Below are 24251 nucleotides of genomic sequence, written 5' to 3' on the forward strand. Positions count from 1 at the left end.
TTCAAGCACGTATCTTGGGTGTTAAAGTTGGACTTGCTGTTAAAGACCTGCTGTATTTCACTCTGGTTTTTAGTGAAGCTTCCATCTTCCATTTAATCTCACTGCTTCCTATTGTTGCTTTGATAGTTGCTTTTATAGCAGTTCTGCCATTTATGGATGGTTATAGGTCAGAGTTCCTGGCAGCAAATATAAAGACGAAACCCAGCGTTCACGCTCTACTTTGTGCATCAGTATGCTCGACTTGGCAGGCGAGTTGATGCATGTATTTGTGCTCTGCTCGCATTACATTGGTCAGAAGTGTAGGAGGATCCTGGAGCGGGCACACTGCAGAATCCAGCCTGGTAGCTCTACACCGCTGCTTGTGTTGTGGTGCGCTGCAATGTAACCGCTTCAGTAAATGTGCCATTAGAAGAAAAGCAAGGAAAGTTCAGACATGTTATTGGCGCGTTGAATTGGACACCCACACAAGCTAGTTCGAAAGTTTTCGCATAAATCTTGTCACACGTCGTGCTGACGGGCCAGTGTCGGTTTCGATTGCAGAAACGGAGCATGTGAAGCGAGTTGTCGGGCTCAGACATGGAGTCGCACACGGAGACCCTAAGCACGCAGGGCTGCTTCCACACGACTTTTTCTGCTCTGACCGTCGACGATGTGTATGAAATAGCCAAACTGGTCGGCACCGAGGTGGAGAAACTTATCGATGGCTACGGCAAAGAGAGCGTCGAGGGTCTGGTGCCGAAAATGGTGAAAGTCCTGGAGCTGCTGGAGAGCTTCGCCTCCAGGAACCATGCTCACCAACTGAGGGAAGAGGAGCTGCTGAAGACCTTCGAGACCATACAGCTACAGCAGCAGAAGAAACGCGGAGTGAAAGACGGCGAGGAGGGCTACGATAAAAATGAAATACGGGTAAGAATGTAGAGCTTTAACTCCTGCCACCATTTTGTAAACAGTACACAAACTGCGTTTTACTCGGTGTAAAGTGGGTGCGCGCGCGTTGTAACCTCGTTAAAACGGTGCACTAACTTTAATGTACACCGTAACGTACATTTCTGGCGAATAACAGCTACTTAACTGACGGGCAGAAAGGGGTCTTTATAGTTAACGCCCCCCAAATGTGTTGATAATACTCTAATTTGAGCTGCAATAAGCTTTTAAGTGGTTTATATTTGGGTAGCTTAAACGGACACTGTTTATTTTCTTGACGTTACCTGATATAAACTGTTATGCAGTAACTTGCCATCATGATGATTTATTGATATCAATCCGCCAACCAGACACAGCAGCCGGTTGCCACTGCCTCAAGTCAACCACTGAACTGACAGCTACTTCAGTTAAAAGAGAGGACTTTTAATGAAGCTTAATATTTCATTATTTCATTCATTGTTATTAACAGCAGTGATTTAGGTTGTTTTTGTGTTGAATTTCGCAATGTTACTGTTGTCGAAATAGAGACTAGTATTTGTAAGTTGCACTGACATTTTTCTGGTATTTGGATACTTAAGTAGCATAGTAGCAGTTATAATTTTAATTATTGCTACACATCAAACCGAAAGCAAACTATTTACCTGTTACCAACACTCAATGTGGATGAATAACTATGATAGATGAATAAATATTACTACGCTTGGTTAGTAAAGAATTTCTATTTTGTTCAGTCTCCTCATAAAGTGAAAACTAACGAGCCACTGCTGTTGTTCAGGAAAATACACACACACACAAACTTATCCACTCTAACTTTTTATTTCCACTCTGATGAGTTTGATTTCTGTTTTTTGGGGCTTGTGAGTTACATGCAGGATATGCTTGAACACGACACGAGGAGCAGACATAAGCTGCACAGAAAAGATGAGGTTAACCAAAAACAAGTACTTACCACAGAGCTCTGTTCAATGAGGGCGAATATTGATCTGAGTGCACCCAAAACAAAAAAAAAGGAATTAATTAAAAACAAGGAAAATACACACACATTCACAAGAAAACATTGTCATGACACATTAGGTCAATCCATCATTTGAGTTCAGCTTGGATTGATAGAGGAGTATTACATAAACACAGCGCTGTCGTGTTGAGTCGACCTCTGACCCATAACAGATGGTTTTGTAATGTCAGAGTAGCTTTTGTTTTGAAATTCCTGGCTTGATCACACTTTAAAAGGACAGAAAGTAACTATTGGTTCATGCTGTTGACCCGGCATCGCCGCTCAGTTTCTGTTACATGAAACGCCTTGTCCTTTTACACATCTTACCCTTTACACTTTACACCAAAGTGTGTTTTAGACCTGACATCATTACCCCAAAGTGCCGTTTATGGAGAGGTGTGGCTCTGGGTAATCAGTCTTTGTAGCTGAGACGTTTTGGAAGCAATATAACATCAGCACATCTGTAAATGCCTAACAACAACATGACACACCCGCTTTGTTCGATCCACATTCCTAAGTCCCTGTGGGATTTTCTCTTGCGCACGGGGCAGTTACATCAGGCCTGGCTCTGAGGTTATGGTTTTGCAGTCTCTCCTTGTTGCTCTGTGCAGGAGCTGCAGCAGAAGGAGCAGCAGTGGAAGAGGAGGTGTGAGGAGCTCCAGGTCCAGGTGCAGCACCTCCAGGAGGACAGAGAGGAGCTGCAGAGCAGGCTGAAGGGCAGCCATGCACAGGAGGGTATGTAAGCTTTACTTCAGTAAACTTCAGTCCAACGTGAAATATTGCGCTCTGGTTCTTCGACAGAGTTGAGGTACAAAACTGAAAATGTCCGGGCCTTGATTTAGCTCCGCCATAATGTACATTATCTCATTTTTCACAAAGAGAAATACATCCAAACATAGTTCGAGTGTTTCTGATTTGCTTGATAAAAAGCACAGTTTTTTTTGTTGTTTTTTTTCACCTGCGTTCCAAACAAGCAAATCTACCTTCATGCCTTCAGGCTGCGCCGTTTTTTTTCTCCACTTCAGTCCAGGAATGGAAATCTATGTAAATATCTCAACTGTGTCGAGGCTTCTCAGCCAGTTAGATTGCACATTCAAAACAGTGGGTTAGCAGCAGGACTGCATGCCGCCGCTAAAAGCGGTCGAGCTGGTCGAGCTGGTCCACACAGTGTTTGCAGTGCAGATATTTTGCTGTGTTTTCGCAATCTCTCACGGGTACGAGAGGGCTCAGAGGAAGGCTGTGCTTAATCCTGTCAACACACTGAAAACTTGGCTGCTGTGCTTGGTTTACATTTGACACTTTTGTTTTATATTTTTGAAAGATATAGTGAAAGAGAGAAGACATCATGTATGATGCTGCGTTCACTGCCTGTCTCAGACGCAGCTTAGTAAGGTGACCCAGATGGTGGAGTCACACTGCTGGCGCTTGTTTTCTTATGCTGAAAAGGAAAAACATGCTGGCTCAGTGTTTGTAGGATTTATTTGTCAAGAGGCCATGAGGCAGGCGAATGTGGATCTGAATTTATCCCGTGGATGTTCCTTATCGTCACACAGCTGAGATCAGGTTTAAATATTGCGTTGGCGGTTTCAGTTCATCAGCAGAGGTTTGGTTTTAGGAGGTCACTTTTGTCTACGGGCTCAGTTTATCCAAAAATCACAAAAAAAACACGCAGTGAGGTAGATTTGGTTTTATTTGCCCAGGTTGAAACATCCACCCAGAAATTTTACCCTCAACTCCACACAGTACAGCAGTGGAGAATAGAGAGTCTTTCCAAAATAATGTTTTAGTTAAATTAGATAACCAAGTCTTCAGTCCCAACTGTTGTACTTTACATATTTGCTCCTATAAAAACTGTGAACAGTGATTTCTCTCGCTCTTTCCTAATTCCTTGGCACTATGGCACAATTTGTTTGGTAACTGTCCACGATTGAGTTGATAATCTAGCCATTCCACGCCTGAAGTCGTGCCACAGATTTGATTTATAACAAGATTCCAAACAAGTTGTGTTATAATGATTTAAAAAAAAAAAAAAAAAAAAGAGGGGAAGGGAAGCGTTTTCACTGAAACAATGCACCTTCAAGGCCAGTGTTTTCTTTTGCCCGTGTGTGTGTTTGTTAGATCGCGTTCAGCGGCAGGAGCGGGAGGTGATGCTAAAGCTGAAGCAGGTGGTGGACAAGCAGAGAGATGAGCTGCGGGCCAAAGTCCAGGAGATTGCCACCGTGTCCAAAGAAGTGGAAGCGGTGAGGGCACGCCAAACACTCGTGGCCACACACTCTTACTCATTAATAGGCTAACTTGTATGTAATTGTCTCCATGTGATCACATGACCACAGTACCAACAGCAACAACCCTGTGTGTGATCACATGGACACGCAAGCACTGAAATAAAAAATTATGGTTGAGGTTTTAAAAATGTATTTCCTTAAACTCAAGTTACCCTTCTCACAGGAAAAAAGAGCAATTTTAATGTGATTGTCATGCTGAAATTGTATGTTTTGCTGGGGTTTTTTGTTGTTTTTTTTGCGTACGTTGCTTTGTAATGTACACACACAAAACCACACATTCCTGAAAGGGGAACTTACAAATGACCGTGAATGTCAAACACTGAAAGATAGGAAGTGCTTGAACTATCAGGGAAAGAGGGCAGAGACGATGCACATAGTTACCAGTTGAAGATTACAGACAGGTCCGGCCACTGTTTTCACCCCCACACAGCTACTGTGTGTGTGTGTGTAAGTGTGGGTGTAGGTGTGTGTGTGTGTCTCTCTCTGTGGGGGTTTTGGAATGATTGTTTGCACTTGTGTGTGTCAAGGAGCTTATATCACATGATTTAAACAGCAGCCAGAACTGGGTGTGTTTGTTAATACTTAGCTTTCTGCTCCCATTTAGTTGTCCTAAATGAAAGGAAAAGAAAAAAAGACCCGTAATCTTCAGCTGAGGGAATGACCTTTAGGTGACCGTGGATTCTTCTTGATTTTACTCATCCAATATAGACGTAGTATTTTTTTTCTTTCAATGTTTTTCGTCAAGAAAAATGCGGCATTAGTTTTGTTACTATGTCGTTTTGCTCCTCTGCCCCCCCCCAGACTTTCTGTCCTGACCCCGCACATAAAGTGGGTTCACCGCTCCTCTCCTGCTGCTGTGGTTGGATACATTCAGCCAGAATGACTCTGACCGTGGCGCTTTGATTGTCGCCGTTTTCATAGCTGCGCAGAAAAATTTTAAGCGTTTGTTCTTGCTTTGCTCTCACGGCCGCTGATGTGTGTGCTTGGATGTTTGTGCAGCTTCAGGAGCAGTTGGAGCGCTTCATGAAAATGAATGCGGAGCTGCGACACAAGCAGAATGTGCTGGAGGCGCAGCTGAAGAGCGTCGTGGAGAGGAAGGCCGACATGGAGGCTGACCTCAAAGAGAAAAACAAAGAGATAGAAAAACTCCAAGCACATCTGGATAGTACCAACAGCAACAACCCTGTATGTATTCCTCCTCCTCCTACAAAAAAAGCGCTCAGTTTACTCTGTTTTCTTTGATTTTAAAGCCTGAGAATATGATAATGTACTAATAACATATTCTGTAGGTAAGAGTACGTCCAGGGGCTTTTAGTTATGGTATGAAAAATCAGCATTCACTGACTTGCGGGTCAAAAAGATCTGGGAATGAAAAAGAGTGGACATACACTCTAAAATCCCCCCAAAACAGAGAATGTAGTGATTTGCAAGTAATTGATACACCATATTTAAATGATAGCAGTGCAAAGACAATTAAATTAGAAGAAATTAAATTAAATGAGTTTTTTCGTTGACATATGTTGTAATATTGAATACAGTGTTAATAACAGTGCCAGTAGAAGACTGAAAAAGTTGCGTATTGCCATCAACAACAAAAAGAAAGCACTTTGTCTGGACTTGGCCTGATTCTCCTGACGATTTCTGGTGTGCATTTGAGCAAATGGTTGTAGATGGGCTGAGTCTTCCTGTGAACTCCGTGAAAGACGCTGTGAGCTAAAAGTTTTACAGTTTAAGAATAATGTTTCACGACAAAAAAAAAAAGACAAATGCAAAGAATATGGCAAAAGAATCCAGATAAATCTACGTGGACAAGGAACGAGGCTGACAAACGGCATCAAATGGCTGCGATCTACAGCACTGCGTTAAAAGGAGACATATTTCTGTCGCGTCACCGTCAGTGAACGCGTTTTACCACAAGACGCAAGTTGAAGCTGAGAACGGAGAGAAAAAGTTTAAATGAACAAGCTCCAGAAATCCCAGGCTCGTTTAAGGTGGACTGAACAGCATACGCAGCCGTCCTGCAGCAACACAGATGTCATGTCAGATAGATGGATGGATAGATGGATGGATGGATGGATGGATGGATGGATGGATGGATGGATGGATGGATGGATGGATGGATGGATGGATAGATAGATGAATGGATATGCTTTCTAACAGTTTTCCTTCAAACTACACAAACTTGTTTCCTCAGTTATATGAAGAGGTGATGCAAAACAATACTTGGACTGCTCCTGTCCCTACTTTTGAAACCTTTTACTTTTGTCAATCAACACCAAAATGAACAAATAATATTAGAAAAACAATCATTTCTGAGTGTCAACATCTGAACTGTTTTCTTTGTAGACTGGGCTCACAGAGTTTTGTAGTTTGATGAACCCGCTGATTCTCCTTTCAGTCCATTGCAAGTCAGACAGCAAATAAGTCGGGCAAAAAGTCGACAACTGACCAGAAGGATCCCGATCAGCCATGCTTCACCAAGAAGGAGGTGCGTGACATCATTTTTGAGAGGAATGAGCTGAAAACTAATCTCTTCCTTGTGCAAGAGGAGCTTAACTACTATAAGAGGTGAGTCTAGCGTGTGTGTGTGTGTGGACATTTTAGTTTAGATTCTGGTCTGCTGGTTGTTGAATATGGGGGTTGTATAGTTTCCTGACACTGATGCATGTAAACATTAGCGATGTGTGTCGTGTCTCTGCAGGGAAATCTTGAACGAGGAACGATGTCCAGGTTTCCTTTTAGAAGCTGTCCGCTTGGCCATCAAAAAGAAAAGAAAGTTTATTAAGGCCAAGATGCTCGGGATTCCTGTTAATGACTGCAGCAGCAGGTCTGCCAATAGATTCCACATATCCGGTATTCCCAAAAGGGTCTGTGAACATGCTTCAAAGGTGAAGAATCTTTACTTTTTCTCTCCAGTGATGAGGAAGACAGGAGTTCTCTGTCGGGGCGGACAGAAGTGGACGGCACAGAGGTGGACGGCACTGGCAAACCAGCAGAGTCACGGATACGAAACCTGTGAGTTCATCTCCACGGCTTTACTGCTCTGCACCGTTTGGTGTTTTTATTTCAGCGTCTGCCTCTGCTTATGTTTTGTGGCTGTGTGAAAATCTGATTTCCTCACATGCCTGGGTTGAAACTGTTGATTGAATTGTTTTGACTATTCAGGCATGTGATTCACTGAAAGCGCTGTTAGTTCCGCTGAGCATCGGCTGAAGCACGATAGTGATTACGTGTAGAATCAGACAAAACATGCTGAACTTTACCACGCTACCTCTTGTTAAATGTAAATAATGAGCAGCAGCATGGAAGGCCCAAACCCAGCCTCTATTAGAAATAAAGCAGAAAGAGTTGGACATCAGTCTCCCTCCACTGACTCTGCCGCTGACCTCAGATAGTCTCTATTACTAATCTATATTTAGCTGTAATCCCTGACTACACATCTGACCTCAGGCTTGTCTCTTTCACTCTGTCGGCTGCAGCTTTGGCTTCCTGACGCTGTCGGGGAGCTTCAGGAGTCCCACCCACGTAAACAACTCCGCCTCCAGCTGGGAAATCATCGGAGACACAGAGCAAAGTGAGGAGGAGCAGCGGTCGTCCTCTTGAGCTCGGTACCAAGTTTGCACTGTGAGATTTCTTCACATTTGTCAGATGCCCTTCTTTCCTCAAGTCGCAATCTTGTACCAGAACACGCGCTTGTGGTTCAGGGAAACAATTATTAGGACACATGGATGCAAACTGCGTGAAAAACGAGAAAGGGGGAGTGATTTTTACTCAAATCCTTCGGTTTTCTCACTTCAGTGTCTGTTTTAACCGCAGTTATCACCCTCTCTTAATAAGAGGGAAACTCCTGAACTGTAATTTTACAGTATAAATTGTACAGTATTAAGAAGAACACTTTTAGATTATTCCTTTTGTAAGATTCAGGTTTTAAAGCAACAATCATGTTGTTCTTCGAAAAAAGTTTTATTGTTCATAGGTATTGAGAAATATAATTTTACACACATATATTTATGTACAACCTCAGGCTTTTAGCAAAAACCAAAGACAGCAAAAGTTCGAGCAATTCCTTAAACTCCTCCTCCGCAAATGTTTTACGTCTTTATTTTTTTTTCCTGGTGGAAAATGAATCTATTTAAGGGAAAAGTTTGAAACGCGAGTGAAACTTTTTGTATGTTTGCAGCCAGATTTAAGTGACTCTGAGCACTGAACTGCACACAGACCCACAAAAGTTTCAAAAAAGTGAAAGGACACGTCTTTAATACATCGCTTATAACCTTTCACAGTGTTAAAACTGTAGATGAAATGTGCCAAACTAAATGAAGCCCTGTGGAACAGGCTTTTAATTTCTCAGTGAACAAAACCATAGATATTCAGCATTTCTTGGTACCCTTTTTGAAGCCTTAAACTTGTTCTTTAATGTAGACAAAAATCACAAATCCCATGTTTTGACTTTCTCCATCGTATAGATTCATCTTCCAAGAAAATAAATGAATAGAAGTGAAAAGAGCAATTTGAGGTAGGAAACCCTTGTTGACACAACACGGGATGTCCCGGTTGGTCGCTGTTGTGCGATTAAACACAGTAAAATGTGTTCATCTCTGCTCCACAAGAGGGCAGTTGCTAGTTCTCTGAAAAGTGAAGACATTTCTCCTTTAGAAAGGATCCTTTTAACAACTCATACCTCCACAGGGAAAAAGTTGAAGCCTTTGCTGAAGTTTTTCTCACAAGCTGAATCACTTTATGCACAAGGAAAAAGAAAAGCAGCATCCATAGAACCAGGTTCTTCCATCATTAGAAATGTATTTTCTTCTTCTTCAGTCATCAGTCTGTGGACAGAGCCAAAGCATTTGGTTTGTGTGTATTCAATGTTGTTTCCATCTCTGTGTATTTGGCCGGAGTAGCGGCCTCGCAGGTGAAACTAAATGTTTGCCTCCTCGGAGACTCGTGAGGTGGATGAGAAATGAGAAATGACTGAGAAATGTGTTGGGTGTTCTTTGGCCTCATGACCTCCGGCTGACATGTTTGTATGAGGCCAACACGTTGGCTGTGTCCGACCCCTCCTCTAAATGTCTCATCCCAGCACTACTCAGACAGGCCAGTGGTTACATGTCATTGAGGGACTATAAATGAACTCCAGAGAGAATCATCTTCTTTATATCTATTTTTGTAAGAATGCTTGTAACATTTCTGCTGATGACACATTTAAGAACTGACCCACCCCCAAATGTTGATTTTCTCAGATGTTGAACTACATTAAACTCAGAATACATACTGAATTGAATGTGTCAGTGTCATTTTTTTCTTCCTCATCCATGAACCAAGCTCACGTCGTTTCATTTCAAGATTAATTTTCTGGGATCTCAAAGTTATCATGTGACTCTTGCACAACTTGTAAGAGATGACGAAGGCTTTCTTCATCATCTCCTGTAAGACTGTCAACAATAGATTCTGGGAACAAGGTGCACACCAGAGGTGTGTATTGGTGTTCGTTCGCGCCCTTCTTGTGTGTGTGGCGAGTTTTGTGTGTTACTGTGCAACCATCCTTATAAAGCTCTGTGTCTGGCTGAATAGAAGGAAGTGGCTCTGACTTCCCCAGGAAACGGGGAGAGGAAACCCGGAGGCTTCGACCTCTGTGGCTGCTCTGGAGCCACAAGACGACTCACCGGAGAGAGAAAGAGAGGGTGGAGGGTGGACAGAAAATAGAGATACCGCGTCTCATTGTGCTCCCCTCTGGAAGTAGCACAAGTTGAGGGGAAAGAAGGCCGAACGCTAAGACAGGAGCATTTTTGGTTTCAGGTTGTGGTTGTGGACTTTGCGTGGAGATGAAGTTTCTCAGAGCTCTGAGTGCTCTGCTCTGCTGCTCGTTGTCCTCTGCACAAACACTGGATCCTGGAGGGAAGAACGTCTGCAAGGATACGAGGTACGCTTCACCTTCACCTTCACCCACACCCGAAAGACGTGTGATGTTTTACTTAGTGTGGACAGCAGCAGCTAGCCAATTAAATCAAGTGTTAGGCAAGGCAAGGCATCTTTATTTATATAGCGCATTTCATACCACTGGCAACTCAATGTGTTTTACATAAAGACAAGGCATTTAAAAGAACAGCATAAAGCAGCATAAAAACAAGCAATTTAAAGAGAATAAAAAAAAAAAATAGAATAAAAAATTAAAACTGACTTAAGGTTTACTGACTTCAAACGTTACTGACTGAAGGTTTTTGGTAATTCTGGTCTGATTGAGAAAATCCAGGTACACATGCTCTTGTGATTCATTTTAGTGCCATGAGATTGTGACTCCTGAAGTCCACCTTCTTAAGGAATGTTGGGGTCAATAGTTTAAGAACAGGCTGAAAGCCTTTTTATTTTCAAAGCCTATTTCTGGTGTTTGCTGCTTCTTTTTAGACGTCTGTGTTTTATTTGAAAAGTTTCCGATTTTTCAGGCTAATTCAATTGTGTCATGAATATTCAGGGCCCCCTCCACCCTGGTCTGTTGCTCTGGATGGCATCAACAGGGAAAAGAGTGCACTATACGTGAGTTCATGTAATCTAATGACCCGCTGTCTGAAGAAATGATGCCGTTCTATCCTCCGTATTTGGTTTCTTGGTTTCTCATTGACTTGCATGCTTTGTGTATTCGTGTATTTGTATTTGTGTGTGTGTAGCTGTCTGTGAAGGTGAGCAGGCCTGTCTAAAGAATGAAGTTTGTTTATATCCTGGAGTGTGTCGCTGTCCACCTGGCTACTACGGAGCACAGTGTAAAACACGTGAGTTACAACAAACAAGAGCAGCCGTTTGGCATCAATGAACCCATGTGAAAGAAGTAATCATTGAGGATCTTATTGGATAGAAAATATGAGAGTATATGAAGTATAAAATAAAGTGATGAGCAATCTCTCATATTTTTTACATATTGCCAGGAACAAATTGAGATGGCAAACATAAATAGAAATACAGAGTTCATATAACTCTGAATTCACAATTTGGTAAGAGCACCATGATTCTTCAACAGAACCTGAATGAGAAGCTGTTAGTTGTTGGAAAGGAACAAAATAAAGGAAATAAATCGGAGCTTATCCCAGCTGTCATTAGGTGAGAGGCAGGGAACACCCTGGACAGGCCACCAGTCCATCACAGGGCCAGAACAGAGACAGACGAGACAAACAACCATCCACGCTCACACTCACTCCTAGGGTCAATTTAGAGACACCAATTAACCTGACCTGCAAGATATTGGACGGTGAGAGAACCCAGACGTACATGTGCTACACCCATAATATCTGCCATGAATCTGTTTTGAGATGAAAACAACTGTTTGACATCTGAAATATGGATGTGAAATATGCTGTTTTTGTTTAGTTTTTCAGTTTTTTTGCCACATTTGCTGTTTAAACGTTCAAAAACTGAAGTACAGTTTTGAAGAATAAAATGATCAAGCAGATGAGTCCAAGCTCATAAAATGTTATTCCAGCATTTGAGTAAATGTTTTTTGTTCAGTGTCATTGCTAAGAGAAGGTTTTTCTGGCCCTTTCAAGGTTTCCACCCTAAATTGTGTTTCAGGCTTGTCTTCAAACAGAATCAGATGCTTTTTTTTTCTCATCGGGCTACAAAAACAAACCAATTCTTCACGCTTACAAAGCAGCACAAGGACACAAGTATTCAGACCCGTTGTCCTATCACTCACAGCAGAGACGTGCTACTTTTGTAGTGTATAAAAATACATTGCTTCTACTCCTGTAAGTTGTCTTGGAGAAGCTTCTACAAGTCATTAAGCGTAATTAAGAACCCATGTGTTTATATAAGGTGTCACATTGATGATGTGTGGGTGAGAAATCTTCCAAACAACAGTTTGGCTACTTTAACCAATAAATAATGAGGCGTCCTGGTGCTCTGTCATGGTGGAACATTGAGGTAATCAATTTGAATTAGTCTGAGGAAAAGTATAATTAACATGAAAGGGTCTGAAGATGTCTGATCTGCACTGTTTATATCTTCTGCGTGTGTATTTCTGCCACCAGGATGTCCCACTGAATTCTGGGCTCCTGACTGTCGTCAGGTGTGTCCGTGCTACCCAAATGGCCGCTGTCATCCTGTCACTGGTGAGTGCACCTGCAACCCCAACCGCTGGGGTCCGCTCTGCCAGTACACCTGTAAGTGCACCCGACATGGCCACTGCCAGCCCATCCACGGAAACTGCACCTGTGAGGAAGGCTGGTGGACGGCGACCTGCTCCAAGCCATGCCTGTGCTCGGGGGGGGCTAACGGCACCAACTGTGACCAGCAAACAGGCCGGTGTCAGTGCCGCAGGGGCCACTGGGGGATGAAATGTCCCAACTACTGTAACTGCAACCAGTCTCCGTGTAATCAGCGTACCGGTATGTGTGAGTGCGTGGAAGGCTCGTGGGGTCCCAGCTGTGACAAGAAATGTAACTGTGACCTCACACACAGCAGATGTGACCCGAGCACCGGGCAGTGCTTATGCAGCCCGGGATACCAGGGCGCTTTGTGCAGCGAGCCCTGTAAGGCTGGGACGTACGGCAGTGGGTGTAAAATGAGGTGGGTATTTGTGTAGGTAAAACACCTGTCTGCCTCCACCATGAACTTCTGCCTCATTTCCTGACTTTATCTCCTTTTTTGTAGTTGTGGTCACTGTAAAGACAAAGAGCCGTGCTCTGCCACTGATGGAGCGTGTGCTGCCTGCGAACCTGGCTGGAACGCCACCCGATGTGACCACCAGTGCACGTCTGGTTTTTATGGTGACGGCTGCAAGAATAGGTGTCCACGATGCAGGAGTAACGAACCCTGCAATCCACAAACTGGCAAATGTCAGCGTTGTGACCCTGGCTGGAGCGGACCCAGGTGTGCATGCTTGTTTAAGGCAAACAGGAGCAAAAGAAATGACTAAATAAATAACATACAACCAGTTACAATGAAATGGAATCCAGATTTTTTTCTAGTCTATTCTCTCAGTCGATGTTGATATAATCGCAGCCTACACTGTTTTACTGAAAGACAGAAATATAATATCAGCAGATTGGATCAGATTAATCCTTGAGGTTAGCTTGTGATGAGTGTGCATCACCCAGCTCTTTTTCATTGGTTCACCTTTACTCACGAAAAAAAAAGAGATTCATGAAGTCATACTTTATAGTTATCGCTGGCAGAGCTTACGTGATCCTGTGTTGAGATCTGGAAGCTATGTGCACAGCTGTTTGTTGGAGGTTTGAACATTTGTGAGCTGACTCTAAGTGCACACGGACGATCCAATCCAGTAGAGAACAGATGATATGGATTTGGTTTGAAGGCTTAAGTTGCAAAATTAGCATGTTGTGTGTCTATATGTGTGATAAAACTTAGCTTTTTTAAAAATGTGTTCATCCAAAAGTTATCATGTGATCCTTTAAGGGTTAAAGTCTGGATGAACGGTGTCTCATACAGTGTATGTGTCAATACAAATGTCTGAGACCTGAGAATTATTTCCACCTGGAATGTCCGTTAGTCCTTCGTGTGAGGGACAGCAACAAATAAACGGGGATTTTTGTTTTGTCTTTGTCCAGGTGTGAAGAGGCCTGCCCTGACAGGACGTATGGAGACGGCTGCAGCTTCCTGTGCAGCCCATGTTTCCATGGTGACTGCAACCACGTGACAGGAAGATGCGTCTGTCAGCCAGGCTTTCAGGGAGAGAGGTGAGCTGGCATGTCGAGGCTCTAATGAACGCAGTGTTTATCCACGGATAGCATGTTGGTTTTTACTTAAACACACACACACACACACACACACAAACACACAAACAAATCAACCGGCCACCCAGAGTCCCGTTAATCTAACTAACTTTGTTTGGAGAATTTGAAACAAAGAAAAGAAGGAAAAGCTAATGTGATACTAATTCACTCTGTGTTTTAATTCACACTCTAATTTTGTTGAGTAAGAACCTGAAACCACAGCAGATTGATTAGAGCCTTTATTCTCAAGGTTGGCTGACCCTGAAATATGTGCAATAGATTTGTGTAGAAATATAAAAACTGGGGAAAAAGCTTTAAAACGTGCTCATATTGTCTGAGGTTTTAATCACACTGATAGCTGAACAGTCCCCACTGTAAAATAAAACCCCAAAAAACAAACAGATTGGGCCGCCCTACAAAACCAATCAGAAATGTCGCTATTTTGTTCACGTTCAACTAATCTCACTGGAAGCTAAAAGCTAAACCTAACCGGCCAAGTTTACATGCCTCGTTACATTGTCCAAACGGTTTAAGTTTGGGCTTTTACCAATCGTATGCTGTAGCCGTAGCTAACTTTGGCTTCAAAGCTCTCAAACATCAAACCTATTTTTTCCCTATTTTTGTTTCTTTTTCGTAGCCCGTTAACTGACTGGCTGCTGGTCTATTGAAATGCATTCAGAGGTTAGCAATGACCTTTGGAGATTGAAAATGAACCAAAAAGACCTACAGACTTTTTGACATATGACATGTTTGAAATGTTTCTACATGTTCTCCTCATCAAGGAGGTATTTTAGACAAAGACAGTTATATAAATTCATGCTTTGGCAGATAGCTGAGAACTGCGGCGCTGTGAGCATTACCTCTATTCAGTCTGGCAGTATAAGGTTAACACTGTTGTAATCCCTACAATTCATCCTACTTTTAGATGTTCTGTACTAAAATAGAGCATGATTCACACACAACCCTCTTTGTTTAATGTTGTGGCCTAATTATGTGATTCCCTGTATTTTCCAGCTGTAACAGCAGCTGCCCTGCCCTGCAGTTTGGACTCAACTGTTCATCTGTCTGTGACTGTGGCGAGGGCGTCAACTGCCATCCCGTCACTGGTGCCTGCCCCAGCAGTATGTTCAGCCGTACCGATGTATGTGTATGTGTCAGCTATGTGCGCACGAGCCTAAAGTTCATCACGGGATCTGTAATGTGTGTCTACCAGGCGGTCAAGGTGCGGTACTGGCTGGTGTGCTGGTTCCTTTGCTCCTGCTGCTTCTTGCTGTACTGTGCTGCTGTTTGTGCTGTGGAGGAGGTCCTGCTGATGCCAAAAACAGGTCTGCTCCCACCCTTATTCATCATGTTCACTGACCACCAAGTGGAAGCTAGAACATGTGTGCATTTCACTGAGTGAAAACAATTTCTGCTCAGCCACACTTATGTCTAAGTTTCATCTGTATTTATTCTAAAAACACACATTTTCTGACAATAACTGTTGCTGATGTACCATCACAGACAGATCACTGGGTGAGAGTTGAAAACCCTTCTCATTAAATCTGTGGTCCCTCCCTAACAACCCTGAGAAATTTAAAGAAGGTTCATCATCGGTTCACATGCTTTGATGCATCATATCATCTCTTATCACACTCTCCCTTACTAGCTTTATTTAGGCTCCTGTCTCTTTAAGGCCCCCAGAAGGCTCAGCCTCTCTCTTGATGCCATTGCTCAGCTGATTGGTCAAAAATGGCAACGTGAAAGACAGCTGCTAATTTTTTTTACCCCCTCTTATTGGCTTGTGTCTCTTGATGATGTAATTTGGTAAAAAAAAAAAAGAAAAACGGGGACTAGAAATGAGGAGTTCAGGGAAGTAAATCTATTCTGTGAAAGAGAATAACTTTTTTTGCTGCAGACTTTTGACTTGCAACAATGATGCATTTCAGTAGTGAAATTCTTACCATTTATGTGAACCCACTTCCTCTTAGTGCGACTGTAGCTGATGGCGGATTGTCAGTAAGGATGAAATATCACGTCTACAGCGTCTTGGCAAACATTGGTGCGGCCCTCCCCTGTATCTCTGACTGGTCCTCTGGGCTGCCTCGAGTCACTGGTCAGTACATCCCACAGTATTCGTAGTAATGTTTTTCAAAATGCTTTGCAAATGGAAAACTTTCGCACAAACCACATGCTCGGACAAAGACTGCATTCATGCAGGTTAAGTGATAGTGACAATGGGCCCTTTTGAGTCTCCATGGTCTGTGGAAGAGTGACTGCATGAGTTACAAACTCAGCGTGAATTCAGTAACTGTCTGAAAAGCAGGGCTGCGTGGAGTGTCAAAAATCATTTAATCATTTAACTCTCTTCGACTCTGTTTTTGCCCTTTGTTGTGAAAAATGAACCCAACAGCACCATTTTAAACTTGATTGTTAAACAACTGACTGACACACTATTGAATTTTGATTTACAAACGTTTTTTTTTCAAAAACAAGCCTTGTGTGGACTGTGTTCAGCATTATTTAAGATATTCTCTAATCGACCTTTTATGCCTCTCATACACGCAGTATCTCATCATGACCCAGAGCTGACTTTCAACCACAGCTTCATTGAGCCTCCGTCCTCCGGCTGGGTGACTGAGGGGTCATCCTTCGACAGTGATGAGGAGGAGGGAGAGGCTCTCTACTGTGTCCCTCCAAGAGAAGGTAGGGGCAGAAATACTGTTGAACTAACTTAACATCGCCCCCCTTTGGTAGTGAGCAGAACTGCCACCTCAAAATTACCTCTGACGTTGTTCCGCCCTCAACTCTCTACCTCTTTGACAGACATCCCGGCCGTGGCGGGTGGAGAGTTCCAGGAGATGAGCTCCAAGTGTAACATGTTCTTAGACCCATCAGGCTTCAGCATCGAGGACATTGCCTCACCCTTCAACATTCCCCGTACCTCCAGCAATGCCAAGTCAAAGCGACCATCTGTGTCGTTTGCAGAGGGCACCCGCTTCAGCCCCAAAGAGAGACGTGGCTCTGGTCAGGACCTCGGGGCGCCCCAACGCAGCAAAGCTAAGACGCCTTGGGGGGTTCTGATGCTGTCCACTCTTCAGGGAGGCACTGCTAGAAGTGGGGAAGAAGACGGAGGAGAGGATGAGGAGATGGAAGATGGGGTGGATGTCCAAGTGACGGACAATCAAGAGTCAAGCTGTGAGGTAGTGGAACAGGAAGTAGACAGAACCCCATCCCGGGCGACCGTGGGGCCGTCAGGGCGAAGACGGACGATGTCCAACACAACTGGTCACAAAGGGACCCTCGCCTCAGCATCAGAGGCCTCACATAAAGTTACCACAGTTTACGTGACGGTGGGTAAGGCCGGTAAGCCCATAACCAAGGCAGAGCCAAGCTCAGAAGGGCCCGTTCAGGCCATGCTGCGGAGACTTGGCAGCCTCCAGAGACAAAGGGACCAGGAGTCTAGCAAGTCAAAGCCAAAGTCGGCTGAAGGGATCACCAAGCCTCCCAGGAGGAAGTTGGGAGCTCGAGCGACTGTGTGGGAGCACGGTGGACCACCCGCAGGGGAGCCTGGAATATGTAAGCCTGTCAGGAGGAAGCACAGTTCCCAGAATCCCTCTGACTCAGCTGGTCCAGATGATGCTCCACCATCAGAGGGCGGCGCTCTAAAACGACCGCTGTCGTCCATTTTGAAGAGCTTGCCAGAGGCGGCCCGAGCTGACTCAGGGACAGATCTGAGGGCTGAAGGACACTCATGGCAGGGCGTTGATGCAAATGAAGAGCAAGCAGAGAGCAGTTACCTGACTGTCGGACCAGCAGGAGACACCACAGAGATAATCGCCAACGAAGGAGCTGTGGTTAATGTGAACGATGAGCCCTGCTACGAAAATGTCTTGATTCAACATTCATAACCTCAGAGAAACTATGTCAGCAGGTCTGATAGTAAAACAACTGCGTGTTTATTACTCTGAAGTCATAAAAGAACGATGGTGCTTTTACTACAGTTTTACGGAGGTGCGGTTTACAGGACTACATTTCTACCGAATTCCTGACAAAACATCTTAAAACACAACAGCTTTCAGCGTAATTGATTTAAAGAAAACTGAGACTACAAATCCTGTGACCCCTGTTATCTGGTGGGTTACTCGGATAATACCACTGCTTGCATTGTTTTTATTTACTTCAATGATACTGTTCTGCTTCTCACATTAGAAGGAATAAAGAAATATAAAGGCACATGACAGAAATATCCTCACGGCTGTGAAAAAGGTGTGTGATCAGAGTGTAGTGAACTGTGCTGCTGCTCCGTCAATGTGTGTTTTGATGTGACTCATCCTTCAAACATCTGTAAAAAGCCACAAAAACCAAACTGGGTGTCCACTGTATTATGAAGAAGCTCGGCTGTATAAATCTCCGGGTTTGTTTTTACTTCCTCGACCTCCTGTCAACGTTTCCCTGAGCATGAACCCACCTGCCGTTTATTCTGCCTTTCACGCACGGAAACCCCCATCAAAACTTTAATGTTTCTTGTCATTCAGTGTTTATATGATAACGAGGAACGATACGAAACGAGTAACATGTGGTGGATAAATGGTCTGAAAACACAACACTGAACAAAGCAATGACTTGTATATTTGAAAAAAAAAAATCAGAAAGTTGACAGATGCAGTTTTCTCTCTCAGGTTGCTGAAGCTTTTTGGCTTTCTAAGTTGAGCCTGTTTAGACTGTAGTTGCGTTTGACAGAGTTGGTCAGCTCATGATGAAAACGCACGAGATGACCGTTCAGAGAGTCAGACGGCTGAACTTTGGCCGTGTTGACTTTCACTGATCGCCGATGTTTGCAGCTAGTTACGGGTTATAAACATGTATGACACACTTTTTACGCTCAGACTGTTTCTGTGAAAACGACTCATCGGTTACACACTTATTTAGCCACAAAGAACACAGAAATACATTGAATCTCTGGGACTACTTCTTCTCTCCTCCGGTGGTGTCTGAACAGCCGAGCCAGTACTTGGCGATGGATCTGGGGTATGGCGGCACGGCGGGATCGACTCTCTTAGTCCTGAGGTCCACTCTGTAGTATTTATCTAGAAAGCACATTAAAGAGGGCAGTCACTTAACCATTTCACTTCCATTTGCTTTGAGTAAACTTTATTTGGTCAACTTCTTCTCCTGTGGACTCATTTTTAAGAGATCAAAACCCTGCTTGTGTGACTGAATCATAAACTAGAAAACAGCACCACTCAATAAGAGAGTGCAAACAGGAATTTCTGTGATTTTAGTCATTTGATTCTTTGTCATGTGGACAAATGCAAAGCATGCGAAACTCGTTACTTTAATAAGTCTTCTGTGATGAGACAGACGGAGAGGGAGGGATGATCAAATTAGCTGTAGCCTCCTCCAGCTGCCTGCCCTCTTCGTCATCAGTTTGCCTGAAACCTCTCTGTGTACAGATACGACCTGAGATGACTTTTTGTTGATTTGATCTAACTAAGACTGAAGTGGTGAATTAAACGTGCTGAGACATGTCACAAAGATAATCCATCACCCTAGTATGAGCATTCAGTCGTTAACGTGTGGATCAGAAATGGCCGTGCTTTCTTTGGAATGATGGGAAAACCTGGTTGCACCTTGCAGTCATGATGTAGATTTGTAAATCTGACCAAATTAATGTCCTCCTTTGGATAATGAAGTTAAAATGGATTTGATTGGATTAGAGCTCCCATGAGGCTTTGGCATTGTGCCAGTAAGACAACAATTCTCATGGGATATTTAGTTAATTACTTCTTACATTCTTTTATTTTGCCGTTGTATGTGGTTCTGTAAGCTTAATGCTGAATGTTTCAGCTCATTGCCGGACAACTATTATGGTGCAGTTAAACCACTGGTTGTTTGTCAAAAAAAAAAAAAAAATGGCGGTAGTTTTGCTCTTTCAGCACTTCAGATGAAATATATGAAGTTTTGGTAATTTGAACAAGTCACCCTGGGCCATGAGAATATGTAATGAGCTCATTTTTTTTTTCTTCCCGACAGAATTATGAAACTAATTTGCTACACAGTTTTATGTCTGACTGTGTAAATATCATTGTTGTAACACCCTTCCACATCCGAATGATCCCATTAAGGAATCTGTTCCTGCTGTGTTACCTCCTTTGAAGAAGAAGACGCTCTGTACGGGCATTTCCCCCTGGAAGAGCCTGTCATCTCTTGAGTCGTAGTTGCCTCTGTTGTTCGGGTTGTAACGATCTCTCCGCCTGTCCTGGTCCCAGTCCTGGTTCCATCCTCTGTCCCAGTCTCGTCCAAGCCTCTTCTCCATTTCCATCCTCCTCTCTGCCATTCTCAGACCCATCTCCATCCCTCTCTCAGCAAACTCCTGACCCATGCTCATCCCCTGCTGTGCCATGGACCCCCAGTAGGGCGAGCGGTTTCGCCTCCTCTGGCCCCACTGCTGGCCCCACTGCTGGCCCTGCTGTCGACCCCACTGCTGGTCAGGCTGGTAGTCGTGTCGGCGTGCTGTGGGAGGAACGTAGAGTCTACCGGCCATGGCTGCATTCACCGGTGACTTGAGGCCTTTCCAGTCTTTGTTAATGAAGTGGTGTTTGTCATGATGCTGAGGCACTGAAGAAGTTAAAATAAATTAGGATGCAAGCTTGCTTCCCCTACAAACATAGTCTATAACAGCTCGACTTACTGTCAGAGAAAAGCTCGCTGAAGAAGTGCTCGTAGTTGTTGTAGTAAACATCTGTGTAGCGCCTGAACAATGTGGACGGAGACCTCTCAGACATGGTGACACACTCCTCATGGGATGGCTGGTGCAAAAACTCGTACACGTAATACTGGTCCGCTGAAAAAAAAAACAGCAATACAGAACAAAAACTATTGTCAAACTTTTGAACCTGAGCAAATATCCCAGAATAGTGCAGATATGGCTGGAAAATTATAGATAAAATAATATGGGGCCGCACATTTGAAGAAGAAGACCTTCTCTTTTCCATGGTGACCGGGAGAGGGCAGGGCAAACGCTGCGTCCACATAATCGGGAATCTTGTCAAAGCCCACGCTGATATCTCGAGGATAGTCATCCTCCAGCTCGCCATCGTCAAACCTCCAGTACTTGTTTCCCTTGATGAAAGTTTGGACACGTTCAAGCATTACGTTATTTGAGAACTGACATTCAGTTAACTGGTACAACTCACCTTAAAGATGTAGGTCTTCCCCTGACAGTTCATGCGTGTGAATGCGGCATCAATCGGCCCACTGATGCCCCACACATCTTTTATGAGCTTTGGGTAACCGGCAACCACCGACTTCTGGTCCAGCTCAAAAAAGTACTCCCCTGCAACGGAAAAAAGGCTGAAAGGTCATAAACAAGAAATCCCAAGAGGAACGCCGGTAAAACTTTGGGTTACATCAATGTGTTCCTCACCTCTGAAGGCGTAGGTGGAGCCATTTTTAACCTGCATGAAGGAGTCAAAAGGCCTGCCGCTGCAGACCTTAGCGTCTGGGTCTGGGGCTGCAGTGGTGGGAACAGTGGTGGGAACAGTGGTGGTCTCAGCGGTTGTAGGAGCTGCAGTCGTGCTGGCATCCTCGAGTTTCACAGTGTGTGAAATCGGTGAAACTCTTTGACTTATTATCAGTGGGGGTCTGGTCATTTGCAGAGTGGACTCTCTCTGCTGTTGCCGTCTGTGGTTGAAGTCTGGGACGGGACGCTGGGTGGACTTGAACTGACGGCCGGCGACTACAGAAGACTGGTAGCCTGCTGAACGTCCAGGAGCTTGAGTCGTGCCTTCAGACGAGTCATCGTCATCCTCTGCAAACACAAACGTGTCTCCACGAGCTGAAGAGAACAACAGGGATGTCAACATCCTTCTTTCTCTCACATTGACACGGGGAGCACTTGACAACATGACTGAGGATTTGGAGGTTTCTTACTCATCATGCCACAGATGGGCTCAAAGTCAGAGCAGCAGGATTTGTAATACTTGCACATGGAGTCACACTGGCACTTCCTCTGAGAGTCAAAGCCGTTTTCGCAGCGGTCCAGACAGGACTCTTAAGATAGAATGACGGATTTCATTCACTTTCACTTTTTGAACTGCCTCGGTCATACGTCATTATTCTGAGAGAATTAATGTTGTTTGATTGATAAAGTTAGATATGATTGCAGATCCAATGAAGCATTCGTGAATGTAATTACAGCTGAAGATTTCTTGGTTAATTGATCAATACATGGCAACATCGCTGTTAAAATGAACATGTTTTGGCTTTATAAGCATAATAATTGGCAAACTTTAATTGTTTTATAAGGTTTCAGAGGTGAATTTGTTTGGATTTGGACACTTCAGGTCATTTGTGATTCACTTTTCACTTGTTTCCTAAAATTGTCAAGTGAACCAAAAGGCAAAATTGTGGCTCTTGTCCGTTTAAAGTAAGTTACGAACAGAGGACATTTAACGGTTATGTCTATTTTCACACGTAAATCGTTGATTGGAATACAATTTCTTTGAATTTTTACAATTCTTATCTTTAAAGCAGGTTTTCTCAAAATGAGATTTTTACATTCTCATCCATAAATCTCAATATGAGACACTAAACCTTCCAAATTTGATTTCTACTAATGTTTTGAAGATTTTCACAGATGAATTGTGTTTGGATCTAATTCAGACACAATTTCTTGAACATTTTATGGCTTTTTATGGCCACTGAGGATGTTTTCTGATTTACTGAGAGTTGAAAAGAGATTGACGGCCTAACGTGCCATCAGAACATAAGAAGATTTTTAGGAAATCTATCAAATTTGCACATATTTCAATAGACCACTTTTCTTTTTTTTTAACATTTTAGACAGTTTGTATCACAAAGATCAAATGCTAAAATTCAGCTGTGATACAGATCAATAATCGTCCCATATTCACCTACAGTGTCTTGCCGTGACTCTAAACATAAGCAGAGTTTGGACTGCTGTTCAGATCTATGTCGTTTGAAGACACCGGCTGATGCACTGGTCACTCGTGAACAGTTCTTAATGCATTGCCCATCATAGTTGGCTAAAGAATGAATTAATCATAAAAACAATTGTCTGATTACCTGTTAGGATATTTGTTATTAGCGGTGCTTAAAAGTTACCACACAGATTAAATGAATTAAAACTCCAAAGAGGCAATTTTGTTAGTAGAGTTTACAGCTTTAACATGCACAGTAGTTACAATATAGATTTGAGTACATTAACAGGCCTGTGATAAACTAAAACTGAAACATGAATAAAATCTGATTTTTAATGTAATACTCACCTTGTGCGACGAAGGCCTCAATAAGAAGAGCGAGCAGCAGGACGGCACACGGCCTCATGTTGCCTCTGTGGTGTCAGCAGCCAGACTGAGAGACTAACGATGGACCATGCGCTCCCAGTTATTGGAAACATGTGTCAGTCACCCCAGTTCCCTTGTTTACTTTAATCTCATTTGCAAACCGCCTTCTACTCGAGCAAACAAACACAGCGAGAGAAAGAGATCAATTGGAAACAAAAGTTGAAGACTACACAATCCATCGACCTCTGACCAAATTCTTTTGTGTTTTTACGACATTCAGTGTTTTTTTTTCTCTTTGCAATTTACTCAATTAGCAAAATAATGATGTGTCTTTACTGAACGTGTTAAGCATGAGTTTAACTTGCTGTGTGATGTTATTCTGAGGCTGGCTCTTACAACAGTGTAACACAAGCCGACAACTCAGAAACAATCTCACAGCTGTATAAAAACATGTGACTGCAGCCTTAAACTTTTGTCTCTTTGTGCATGTGTTTGTAGACCCGCCAAGCTTGAAGCAGAACAGATGAACGACTCCAGAGAAAAAATAAGAACCAACAAACACGCAGACAGACAGACAGACATTCCCCATTACTTTGATAATTAATGGAAGTCTTTTACCTCGCAATCAAAAATAAATAAAATCCCGCGCCTTCAGGCATCAACTCCAGGCTGACCAGAAAAACTGCCGGGCTGCAGAATCTCCGACAGATCACTGGTGACCTTTTTTTTGTTGCCACAAGTATATCAGTCACCTCTGTTCTGTTTGCCGTTCAGGGTGTCATCACATGACAGACACACAGTAGCTGCAGTGGCACAGGGTGAGGAGGTCAGCTGACAGATCCACAGGGTGAAGGTAGTAGGTCACATGGCAGGACAACAATATATAAGGTGCCTTGCAGTTTCCTACGTGAGGCTTCCCAGGATCAGGTGGAAAAAAGATACAATACAAATCTTTTCATTTCCTTACTGACATTTCACCGGCTTGACTCACTCCTGCAGTCATCTACCGTGAACAGCCTTTCTGATTGTTGTGGATGAT

The 24251-nt window shown here is 43.4% G+C and overlaps 3 protein-coding genes across 3 annotated transcripts; 2 read left to right on the top strand and 1 right to left on the bottom strand.

The window, feature by feature from the left end:
• The first annotated feature begins 297 nt into the window (after positions 1-297).
• rilp (Rab interacting lysosomal protein) lies at positions 298-9479 on the top strand. The gene is made up of 8 exons (XM_075473531.1): positions 298-906; positions 2530-2653; positions 4037-4158; positions 5203-5388; positions 6602-6771; positions 6905-7030; positions 7120-7218; positions 7683-9479. The coding sequence occupies exons 1-8, from the start codon at positions 577-579 to the stop codon at positions 7804-7806; spliced, it is 1281 nt and encodes a 426-aa protein (XP_075329646.1). The 5' UTR covers positions 298-576; the 3' UTR covers positions 7807-9479.
• A 351-nt stretch (positions 9480-9830) lies between these two features.
• On the top strand, positions 9831-19622 carry scarf1 (scavenger receptor class F, member 1). The gene is made up of 11 exons (XM_075473532.1): positions 9831-10123; positions 10673-10734; positions 10866-10967; positions 12219-12756; positions 12841-13059; positions 13758-13886; positions 14937-15043; positions 15136-15247; positions 15893-16017; positions 16470-16607; positions 16728-19622. The coding sequence occupies exons 1-11, from the start codon at positions 10026-10028 to the stop codon at positions 17810-17812; spliced, it is 2715 nt and encodes a 904-aa protein (XP_075329647.1). The 5' UTR covers positions 9831-10025; the 3' UTR covers positions 17813-19622.
• On the bottom strand, positions 17785-23261 carry vtna (vitronectin a; the record flags this gene model as incomplete). Its single annotated transcript, XM_075473533.1, has 8 exons — positions 17785-18991; positions 20052-20522; positions 20596-20748; positions 20870-21026; positions 21101-21240; positions 21331-21741; positions 21837-21956; positions 23195-23261. Coding segments are annotated over 8 exons (1641 nt in total), but the record flags the coding sequence as incomplete, so codon positions are not given.
• Positions 23262-24251: the final 990 nt, after the last annotated feature.

This window comes from Odontesthes bonariensis, chromosome 9 (assembly GCF_027942865.1).
Source record: "Odontesthes bonariensis isolate fOdoBon6 chromosome 9, fOdoBon6.hap1, whole genome shotgun sequence".
Taxonomy (NCBI): Eukaryota; Metazoa; Chordata; class Actinopteri; order Atheriniformes; family Atherinopsidae; genus Odontesthes; species Odontesthes bonariensis.

Bases quoted from the DNA above. Each gene is read 5' to 3' on its own strand.
- rilp (XM_075473531.1), top strand. From the start codon at position 577: ATGGAGTCGCACACGGAGACCCTAAGCACGCAGGGCTGCTTCCACACG. The intron at 5,389-6,601 runs GTATGTATTCCT...TTCTCCTTTCAG, and splicing joins GTACCAACAGCAACAACCCT to TCCATTGCAAGTCAGACAGC. The intron at 7,031-7,119 runs GTCTGCCAATAG...TTTTCTCTCCAG, and splicing joins GTTAATGACTGCAGCAGCAG to TGATGAGGAAGACAGGAGTT.
- scarf1 (XM_075473532.1), top strand. From the start codon at position 10,026: ATGAAGTTTCTCAGAGCTCTGAGTGCTCTGCTCTGCTGCTCGTTGTCC. The intron at 10,124-10,672 runs GTACGCTTCACC...ATGAATATTCAG, and splicing joins AACGTCTGCAAGGATACGAG to GGCCCCCTCCACCCTGGTCT. The intron at 16,018-16,469 runs GTCAGTACATCC...TCATACACGCAG, and splicing joins TGGGCTGCCTCGAGTCACTG to TATCTCATCATGACCCAGAG.